Raw genomic sequence first — 12,092 nt, 5'->3', positions numbered from 1 at the left:
ATCAAAATTACTCCCCCACCCCCTTTCTTCCCCGCCCCTTCTATTTACCTGTATGTGTTGTGTTTGATTCGGCATCCACTTGTTTGGGCCTCAAGGGTTGCTGCAAAGACGCCAGGGAGGGCGACCTCTCCCCCCTGGGGCCTGATTCACCATTGTCTTCTTCCTCTTCTTCAATCTTTGACGTTTGGCTAAGCAAGGACGGCCGGGGCGATGACCGATCTCTTCCATCACTAGAAATTGAGCCTTTGTGCGCTATGGGTGCGGAAATACTGGTCCGCCGTGCCGTACTTATGACGGACATGCACTGGTCCAGTCTGTCGTCATCCTCCCCCCCAGGCGGACCGGGCTCTGAGAAGGGGTCTATGTTCTCTTTGTTACATCGTTTCACTTTGTGTTGGATAAACTTGCAAATGTCATTGAGTGCGAACTCTTCATGGCAGTCCCCACACACTAAAACATCCTGGTCTGGGAGCGCTGGAAACGATAGAGCAGAAGTTTTGAGTCTCTTGAATGTGCTTTATAAAATAATCATATTAAAAATATCAGTCAAATTGATACTGTCTAACACCAGGTATTAAAATGCCAAATACGGCACTACTAAAATCACATTTTGTACACATTTTATTGCTTAATAAAGATTATTATTATTATTATTATTATAAAATAAGATTACTCCAGTAGATAAGATCTTAGCATTCTTGTAATTAATGATATCAAAAATGAGTTCTTAGTTTTAAAATTCAAATGTTTTTATTTATTTATTTTGAAAAACTGAATATTTCAGAAATCACCCAACCAAAGCCCTTCCTTCAACACAAGGACTACTAGTAGATGGATAGATATTCCATATCACATCTTTCCTTAACATACTCTAACCAAAAAAATTTATATTTATAGGATCAAACAACAACTATTCTTTACATGGGTTACACCAACAAGTGCTTTCCTGGTTGTTTCAGTATTCTACACAGCATTCTCTCCACATTTACCCCCAATAGCATTGCCTGACCACAGCTACTGCTGGTTTATCTGCCCCATCAGCTGTCAAGTCCAGTTTGTAATGTCCAGTTGATGGCTGTCCAGTTACATAACAAGCCAGGCTTATCAGTGTGATATCTGTCACGGGTCATTACCTCTCCCCACCCCCTTATTTAGACCAATTACTGCCCAGACTGCCCAGTCCAAAACCATAGAGCCCTGCTGTAGACCTGGCTGCAGCCTTATGGCAGTTGGGGAGAGCACATTTATATAGGTTTAAAACCATAAATAACAGTTTAAAACACATGGACCATAAGAAACTCATTTTTGATATACTGTTATTTTTTATTCATCCAGTTCAGCTATTCTGAACACAAATTTGGATCTCTCTCTCTCCCTCTCTTTCTCTCTCTCTCTCTCTCTCTCTCTCTCTCTCACATATACTAGTATATATTTATGTACATAAATAAGTGCCATGTCTACAAATGTGAAAAATCATACCCAACAAATAAATATGACAGTGGCACTCAGTCATATGCCTATTTCACACATATTTGATACGTGTAGTCTATGAAATCCAAGCCTCAGTTCATCAGCACCCTCACGACAGGTCACACATTACAGTGACGAGTGAACCAGACGTGTTGACATATATATACATGAGAACACACCTGAGCTAGGAATCCTCAGAACATGCACCAGTCTCTGCTTTGTGTCTGGGTTATAAAAACCATTGCCGGGGGCTTCTTCCTTGGGGGGGCCAATTCCAGTCCAACTGGACATTGCCCTCCACACTCAGTGCTCAGTTTAAAATGGAACTAGGCACAAATAAGTCATACTATCTTCAAGGACAAACTTTTTTACTCTTTTCCTTAACATGCTATATATATAAATCACTTCTGTTTTTTCATTCATTTTCATCTAATCCCTCCACTCTCTAGATTTGCTTTCTTTGTTCCTAATCAATGTATTACTATGCCCTACTACACTCACTACTATAACCGCATCAGGTGTCTTAACGGCACATACACACGACACACGCTACTAAAATTGCACAAAAGAAGAAGCCAGTCTCTCAGTACAAATTAACAGATATGCAGAGAAAAAATGCCTGGAAGTAAAGCCAGTTTGGTTAATGGTCCTCTTGGTCTGTGTTAACATGCCATTACTACCGCTATGTTTTCACCATCAATTACCACAGTTAAAATCAAAAGTACAAGTATTCATCCATAAATAAAAACAACAGCTGTCCTCATAGGTTCCCTTGCTATATGTTAGCTTCAAGGATAGTGATAAAGGATACCTTTAGAAATATGTCTTGTAAAATAAATATAAAGCATGCCTTGTAATAATGATTTAATCTCTTCTCCTTTTACTCTATGTATGTTAGTTGAACTTGTTATGTCAGAACCATTTCCAATTACAATTTAAATCATAAAGTCCCCACGCTTTTCAATCTCTTATTATTAAAACACATTTTTAACCAGTTAGTTATAACAACACACACACACACACACACACACACACACACACACACACACACACACACACACACACACACACACACACACACACACACACACACACACACACACACACACACACACACACACACACACACACACACACACACACACACACACACACACACACACACACACACACACACACACACACACACACACACACACACACACACACACACACACACACACACACACACACACACACACACACACACACACACACACACACACACACACACACACACACACACACACACACACACACACACACACACACACACACACACACACACACACACACACACACACACACACACACACACACACACACACACACACACACACACACACACACACACACACACACACACACACACACACACACACACTGTCCCCCTCTTACTTACCCAGGTTGGTCAAGCAGTTGGCCAGACTAGCCACTCCAGTACAGTTGTCATTAACATCCATTAACCACATGGTCACGTATCAAAACTGGAGAAAATGATCTCCACAGGTCAGCAAAACCAAAGTATGACGTCCTCTTGGTGAACAAAGTCTTCACAATAAGATTATCTACTTAAGTCAAATCCTAAGATGTCCAGCCATAGCTGGTTCAAGTGTAGCATAAAAGTGGTCTTGTTGGCTGGAATACTCTGATACAACTGAACTAATCCACACCGCTAATGCCAGATCACCTAGACTGACCTCGCGGCTTTACCTGAACTCGGCCTTTACAGCGCATTGGCCTGGCCTGACCTCAGTCCTGACGTAGCTACTTAACATAAAATATGGCGGTTACACTTGATCTTGTCCAATACCACATGACTGTGTACATATATCTGTCCATATCAGATTATGCCTGCCCTGGTCAAGGGTACTGTATGCTGTCCTAGTTAATCTGCCCTGATCTGGTTTTCAGCTTCACTGCTCTACCCAACCAGATTAATACAGGTTAACAAAGACCCAGTGATCCTCCTACATGAATGGGAGATGGTCAACTTAATTCTTATATCTAACAGTATCGTATTGGACCTGGTCACTTTAATTTGATATATTAACAGTATCATACAGGACATGATCAACTTAATTTTTATGTTAACAGTATTGTTTCCCTTTCATATCAAGTTATCAACCACTCTCTAGGCTATGGTAGTGTTTCAAACCCGATTTGATTTTAATCTTCATACTTCTTTTAAATATATAAAACATTGTAGGTTTTTCAGTAGAAGAAATTTAAGTTTCTTCATTCTTTTTTAAAAATGACTGAACTTTTCATAAATGGACATAAAAAGACCGCAGTAAAACCGTATCTTTTAAGTCGTCTGCTGAACGGCGGCCATTGATAGTCCTCAGTATCCTGGTAATTACACTGTTCGTCTCTCTCTTTTTAAGATCTTTATTCAACCTGCCATTTGACGTCTGATTTATTCACTTTGTACATGTGGGTCATTTCCTTAATGGAAGGCTAACACAAAGTGATTCACCATGGACTCAGTGTACACAGGAGGTCACAACTACAACTACATATATTGTGAGGCATAAAAATCTACATGGCGAGGGGACAGTTTACATGTGCCTGTGTGGGATTTGAGGGGGGGGGGAGCTCTATAAGAGCATGGCAAAAAGCAGACAGAGATGGTGTTGAAAAAAAGCAGTGGGAAAAGTTAAAAAGCATCTCTTTATTAACTAGTATGTGGATAATTCTTGGCTAATTAATGTTTTTCTTTGGGAACCAAATTTCTGAGAAAAATTTAGCATGAACTGCCAAAAACTAGTTCAGCTTTACCCCTTAAAAAGAAACTTCCAAATTATTAAACAGAGAGAGAGAGTGGAAATATTGTGTAACGGACACCTGTTTGAAAACCAAATTGCCCCAACCAACAATAAACGCAATTACACTCATGAAAACCGTCAACATTCAGTATTACCTTGCTAAAACACTAGAAGTTACTTTTTCTCAGTCACCTTGCTTGAACTATTTTTGAACTACATTGCTGAACTATAACTTGGAGAAGATATTCTCACTCCCTGCATGTAACAAAAGACGTAATGAGATCACTGGATCAAGCTGTCCCCAGTTCACTTTCTTGATTACGACTGCTAATCTGACAGTGTGGAACAACAGTCCAGACACCTGACACTTTCACCTTTAGCAGCCATATTCTGGTTAAGTCTCTTATTGGACATCAATCCGTTCGAAGAATGTTTTGCAGTTTTTCAGTTGTCATACACAACTCAGCACATTTAAATAAGTCATTTTATCTTTTTTTAAAAGTTTAAAATAAAAAAACAAGCTTCATGTTTTATTTAAAGCATCAATAACCAGCAGTAAATGACTGAATCAGATATTATTTCTATTGACACACAATGCAGGTATGAAAACCGATATTCTGTTCTAACAGGTCACAGAAGCAAAGAGTCATCCTTAAAGGGCACTAACACACACACACACACACACACACATACGTACACACACACACACACACACACACGTACACACACACACACATGCTAACATCACATTTAAGCACAGTTTCCTTCCACTTCTGTTCTCCATACAAACCACCAGGAAATTATACTCTATCTAGGATATGACTGGACACACAATTACAAACTATAATCAATAAAGTGGGCGGTGGGGACCAGCTCAGGACACTGTGGGGTCAAATGGCGGTGTCTACCTACGTAGCTGAAAAAAAAAAGACATTTGCAAGCATGCGATTTTGGTATTAACCAACTTGCAGTATACCTCTATCTTTGTGAATTTTTCATGTTTCCAGGTAAAGTACAGGGTTGAACATGTTTTACATGTCATTGTAATCCTAAACACCATCACAATCAAGAACACAGACTGAGGTTAATACATCATTAATGAGATGTCTGAGACAGAAGATACACACAGAAATTTCAAAAAGGGTAAAATAAGAATTTAGTTGCCTATGGACACGAATAGCTCCCCTAATATCTGCATTAAATTTACATTTTCAGTTCTTAATTGCCCACGTGGTCCCATTCTCCACCCAATGGTATATCTTTTCTACAAAAGATGTACTCCCTTAATCGGAAGACATATTCAGACATGTATTCTTGTTCGTGACCAAGACCCTTGTCCTTTTATCACTTCATTCAAAGCTGACAGCACAAAATGGTGTCCATTTTGCAAGAGCGCCGTAAACAAGGCTGTTTGGAGCTGACAAGAATGACCTTGACCTCAGCAATAACATTCTGCTCAAAGCAGAAAGAAATATTCGAAGAACATGCACTGTGCTATATATGGCATATGTTTAGTGTGTTTCTATCATCATATTTTATCCTACTTCAAAACACAAAAATGTCCTAAAAGGCCGAGGTTGCAATTTTTTTCTTAAACAAAGTTTTGTTATCTGTAACTATAATGACTTTAACTGCCATGTTAAAAAGATTTTAACTTCTTTGAAAATTTAACAACAGCATTATTTGAGATCATAATCAGAAGCTAGATGGAGCCAGATGCAGAGAATCAAAAAGAATTAGTTCAAACTGAATAGAATTAGAACAATGTTTCAGGATACACTGAATTGTTTCCATGGGAAAAAGTAAAGCTGAGATTTAAAAAAAAGTATCAAAAATTAATCAGAATGGTTTTCAAGCATTTTTGAAGAACTTTTGTCTTTAGGATCTCATTAAGATCTCTGTAAAATAGTTTTAAAAATCAGTTTCATCCAGATATAAAATAACTATTCAATTTTTTTAAATAAAAAAGAAATTTAAAAGAATTTTTTCCAAAAAAAATTCAAATATCAGTTTTTTTAGTGCAAAATGTTCAGGTAAGAAAATATCAAGGTAACCTTGACCTTCAGCCTCTTTCTGACCTCAGCAGTTTGCTGTAGGCAAGTGGACAGGACAGTTAGGGACACGCCATGGTCTAACTGAACATCGTAAACAACAACAACTAGCTGATCTTATCTTATCTCATCTCACCTTATCATTCAGGTAAAATATGAACCTGCTTGTTTACACTCAATGGATTAGACTGGTCCACTGATTTACTGTGTGTTAAACAGTTTAAATTACTGGTGTTAAAACTGGATTTAAACTAGAGGATCAGAGAGGCGATACCGCCTCCGAATATTGTACCACCAGCTGGAGCAAGCGCATTCGTATAGACCCCCACATACACAAAAAAAGGGACACAGCCACCAGTTTTGTGCTTGACAAGCTGTAAAAATGCAATCAACAAGAATTTTTAAACTATTGCAAAAAATATATATGGTACAATCAAATTTAAGTTCTTCGTAAGATAGGTCAAGGGTCAATTTCAAGGTCACAGTAAATTGCCAGTATATGACTTCCTATTCAAGTTCAAGAGTAACTATGGACCTAGCTCTGTCAAGTTTGAAGTTAAAAGAGAAAGAAATTAGCAGAGTTCACTTCATGATAAAAAGTAGGTCAAAGTTCAATTTCAAGGTCACACTTAGATTGCCAGTATAGGACTTCCTATTCAAGTTCAATAGTAACTATGGACCTATCTCTGCCAGTTTTGGAGATAAAAGGGAAGCAAAATTTGCAAAATTCAGTTCATGGTGAAAAGTAGGTCAAAGGTCAATTTCAAGGTCACATTTAGATTGCCAGTATATGACTTTCTTATCAAGTTCAATAGTAACTATGGACCTATCTCTGCCAGTTTTGGAGATAAAAGGAAAGCAAAATTTGCAAAGTTCAGTTCATGATGAAAAGTAGGTCAAAGGTCAATTTTAAGGTCACATTTAGATTGCCAGTATATGACTTCCTATTCAAGTTCAATAGGTACTATGGACCTATCTCTGCCAGTTTTGGAGATAAAAGGGAAGCAAAATTTGCAAAGTTCAGTTCATGGTAAAAAGTAGGTCAAAAGTCAATTTTAAGGTCACATTTAGATTGCCAGTATATGACTTCCTATTCAAGTTCAATAGTAACTATGGACCTATCTCTGCCAGTTTTGGAGATAAAAGGGAAGCAAAATTTGCAAAGTTCAGTTTATGGTGAAAAGTAGGTCAAAGGTCAATTTTAAGGTCACATTTAGATTGCCAGTATATGACTTCCTATTCAAGTTCAATAGTAACTATGGACCTATCTCTGCCAGTTTTGGAGATAAAAGAGAAGCAAAATTTGCAAAGTTCAGTTTATGGTGAAAAGTAGGTCAAAGGTCAATTTTAATGTCACATTTATATTGCCAGTATATGACTTCTTATTCAAGTTCAATAGGAACTATGGACCTATCTCTGCCAGTTTTGGACATAAAAGGAAAGCAAAATTTGCAAAGTTCAGTTCATGGTGAAAAGTAGGTCAAAGGTCAATTTTAAGGTCACAGTAAGATTGCCAGTATATGACTTCCTATTCAACTTCAATAGTAACTATGGACCTATCTCTGCCAGTTTTGGAGATAAAAGGGAAGCAAAATTTGCAAAGTTCAGTTTATGGTGAAAAGTAGGTCAAAGGTCAATTTTAAGGTCACATTTAGATTGCCAGTATATGACTTTCTATTCAAGTTCAATAGTAACTACGGACCTATCTCAGCCAGTTTTGGAGATAAAAGGAAAGCAAAATTTGCAAAATTCAGTTCATGGTGAAAAGGTCAAAGGTCAATTTTAAGGTCACATTTAGATTGCCAGTATATGACTTCCTATTCAAGTTCAATAGTAACTATGGACCTATCTCTGCAAGTTTTGGAGATAAAAGGGAAGAAAAATTTGCAAAGTTCAATTCATGGTGAAAAGTAGGTCAAAGGTCAATTTTAAGATCACATTAAGATTGCCAGTATATGACTTCCTATTCAAGTTCAATAGTAACTATGGACCTATCTCTGCCAGTTTTGGAGATAAAAGGAAAGCAAAATTTGCAAAGTTCAATTCATGGTGAAAAGTAGGTCAAAGGTCAATTTCAAGGTCACATTTAGATTGCCAGTATATGACTTTCTATTCAAGTTCAATAGTAACTACGGACCTATCTCTGCCAGTTTTGGAGATAAAAGGGAAGAAAAATTTGCAAAGTTCAGTTTATGGTGAAAAGTAGGTCAAAGGTCAATTTTAAGGTCACATTTAGATTGCCAGTATATGACTTCCTATTCAAGTTCAATAGTAACTATGGACCTATCTCTGCCAGTTTTGGAGATAAAAGGGAAGCAAAATTTGCAAAATTCAGTTCATGGTGAAAAGTAGGTCAAAGGTCAATTTCGAGGTCACATTTAGATTGCCAGTATATGACTTTCTATTCAAGTTCAATACTAACTATGGACCTATCTCAGCCAGTTTTGGAGATAAAAGGAAAGCAAAATTTGCAAAGTTCAGTTCATGGTGAAAAGTAGGTCAAAGGTCAATTTTAAGATCACATTTATATTGCCAGTATATGACTTCTTATTCAAGTTCAATAGTAACTATGGACCTATCTCTGCCAGTTTTGGAGATAAAAGGGAAGCAAAATTTGCAAAGTTCAGTTCATGGTGAAAAGTAGGTCAAAGGTCAATTTCAAGGTCACAGTAAGATTGCCAGTATATGACTTCCTATTCAACTTCAATAGTAACTATGGACCTATCTCTGCCAGTTTTGGAGATATAAGGGACTAAATGTTATAATTTTGGAGTTAACATAATGTGCCTTAAATTTCGTACAGAAAAAAATTATTTAAAATGAAGAAAATGTCATTTTGGTCAAAATTCTTGAAATAGGAGGTGCTCTGAAGTTTCAGAAGTTCAAATTTGATGAAATAATGTCATTTTTGAACACAAGTTGTCTGCTTTGCCAAGCCTTATGTTTTATTTTTCCAGAGTTCAAAATTTATTATCCATTACCGTACTGCACATTTTGCTTTTACCACCAATATGTACTTTTTGATACAGCGTAACTCGAAAACCGTATGGAATACAAAAAAACCGAGACCACTCCCCGTGTTGGGCTTTACATGCTCTACAAAATGCAAAAAAGAATGGGTCTCTAGCATTAACGGTTCCCGAATTAGAGACAGTTTTCAGTTTCGGTATCTTATGGCCGCTACTCCCGTGAAAATGCACCGATTGACCACAAATTCATGGAGATGAAAGATGACCTGAAGGGTAACACTTTCCAATAATATTATTGGTTAAGTCTGTGTAGTGTCTGAATAACAGGGCAAAAAAAATTTTTTTCGTAAAAAATTTCATTTTTTTGAAAATTTTGGCCCATTTGACCTTGAAGTAAGGGTCAAAGGTCAAATCCAAGGGTATATTTGAAATCTACACATATGACTTTTGGAAAGCCGTCTATAGAAATTTTTCCCATAACTCCTTCTGTAGGGTAGATAATTAGCATTTAATTTTGCCATTTTTAGACAAGGGTGCATTGTAATGAGTGCCACACCCAGACCCCAATACCGACAAAGCCCAAATTTTACGTGTAATGAGTTGAGATTATAGGTGACCTAAATCCATGAGATGGGCACGGGGGCCCTTACCGTCTAGGAGGAGAAGCGGTAACGGTAGCCGTCCGGCGGAGCCGGCGGAGCCGGCGGAACGATCCGGACGGGACCGAAACCATGTGTACCGCCAGCGCTAACGCTGGTGGTACAATAAACTGCAATTGCATATTTCAATGATTTTTCTTAAATGTCCAGTGTCAACTTCCCTATTTTCAATTGTTTAAAGAAAACAAGTTGTCAGTTGTGATTATTCTAATATTTTTGCTCTTCCTTCAAAAGTTCATTGTCATCTTTTTATAACATATTATTCATGTAGAAGCCTCCTTCCAAAATCTCAAATTTTGATGGTTTTTCTACAGCAATTGTGGTTCTAAAAATGGCTGAAAGCTCTGGAGAGATGGAGAGAGGGAGCTTTCATATCTTTAGTTGTGAACATCTGTTTTAATAGTCTGAAACACTAAAAAATTTTTCCTGTGTCATCTTTAACAAAGAAAATTCTTAGTAAATTTTTGTTTTCAATCCAAGAAATACTGATGATGAAAATTATCTAACTTTGGAAACTGTTTTAATTTAACACTAGGGGAGGGTGGGGTTAATGCTGAATATTTTGATCAAATCTTCAAGTTGAGAGATATAATTCACAGTGAAGTGGAAATTTCTTCTCGAGAAAAGCTTGCATCTTTAAATGGACAACAAACATAGCTATGGCAATCAGAAAAATTAAAAAGAAAAATACTATAACAAAATCTCCTCGACTCCATAATATTTTGTAGTACTCACCATCCATCATTCTCTAAGAATTAACTGGGCACTTATATTTTACATCTTGGATTAAACAAGATGTACAGAAACATACATTCCTTCCATTATTATTTTTTTTTTTTTTACATATTTGAACACGGGATAGTAATTTTTTTATTCAAGATAAAGGATGTAGCATGTCTTTGGACATTAGCAACGACTATCTAAAATGAAAATAGGAGATAAAACACAACGCCAATCCTGTACACTGTCAAGGAAATGGAGACATGTTGTACACTGGCTTTCTATTGGCTGATTTTGAACTGATAATTTGTATCTTGTAAAAACTTATAATAAATAACATCTCTTCCTAGAAAAATTGCGCTCTGCCTACCCTGGCGCAGGAAGTGACATCACTGAACAAAGTGATTTGTGATTGACCTGAAGTGAAAACTTGTACAGAGGATGGTAGGAAGGTTGTTATTCATTGGACAATTATGGACTTGAGAAACAACTGAAACTTACCAACTTGTTCAAGTTTATGATTACTAATCTCAGATTAATATATATAAACTTATCAATTCCAGGATTAATTAATGTGGCATTTGTTTGATATTGTTTGATCTCTATCTGTATGTTAATGATTTTAAGTCAAAAACTAAAAAATAGATACCCAAATGTAAGATACCTGTTATATATATCCGAAAATTAAACTGACCACTATTAAAACAATCTTTTTATCCTAATTTTAATTAGTAAAGGTTTTTTAATTAAAACAATTAAAATAAAAATAAAACCACAAAATTCTTAAATCTTCATTTAAAATATCAAAATGGATGCTGCACCACAATATTAATTTCCAGAGGAAAGAGACTACAGTGTTTCTTTGACACCATACCTTTGTAACATGATGACCAAAGTGAGAATTATTCCGGTGACACAATCAACTTCTATCAGAAAACCTACACTGATGTTACATGTACTTTTCATGAACAATATAAGAACATGTAAATGTACAAGATCTCTTTCAATCTTACTGATGAATAAGTGCAGGCAGAGAGGATGAAAGATCTTATTTCTTGGGGATAACATGACAACATAGGGAATCTGTAGAGGACTGTCACATGCAGCCCCCCCCCCCCCCCCCCCCCCACACACACACAAACAGATAACAACAGTTACATGTGCTCACACACGCAAACACACATTTTCATTAGACTGAAGACCAGTGATCAGAACATTATCATAGAAGAGCTAGGGAACTGACAGGTCATTGACCTAATGGACTGCCAGTTCTTCCACCCCCCCCCCCCCCTTCAGAATTAATCGCCTGTCCTCCCACCCCACTCCCCCTTAAGAATATATAATGTAATATACCTGAGGGAAGCTGTTACTTGGAAAGATACCTTTTAAGGTTGGTTTGTGAATGCAAGACATGAT

The 12,092-nt window shown here is 37.0% G+C and overlaps 1 protein-coding gene across 3 annotated transcripts in view; it reads right to left on the bottom strand.

Annotated features, from left to right (window-relative positions):
- The window catches only part of LOC106173020 (BCL11 transcription factor A-like), a 66,582-nt gene that overhangs the window by 17,231 nt on the left and 37,259 nt on the right, over positions 1-12,092 (bottom strand). For 2 of the 3 annotated variants that reach the window (XM_087003720.1, XM_087003721.1), the window contains exon 2: positions 49-474. In XM_087003720.1, coding sequence (XP_086859846.1) covers positions 49-474 — 426 coding nt within the window. Of the gene's footprint in view, positions 1-48; positions 475-2,911; positions 3,458-12,092 lie in introns of those variants that run through there. The other variant, XM_013553995.2, reaches the window with a different exon arrangement.

This window comes from Lingula anatina, chromosome 2, assembly GCF_051362555.1.
Source record: "Lingula anatina isolate TDL-2025a chromosome 2, LinAna3.0, whole genome shotgun sequence".
Taxonomy (NCBI): domain Eukaryota; kingdom Metazoa; phylum Brachiopoda; class Lingulata; order Lingulida; family Lingulidae; genus Lingula; species Lingula anatina.
Note: the sequence above shows the minus strand (reverse complement) of the source record. Positions and strands in the feature narration are given on the sequence as shown.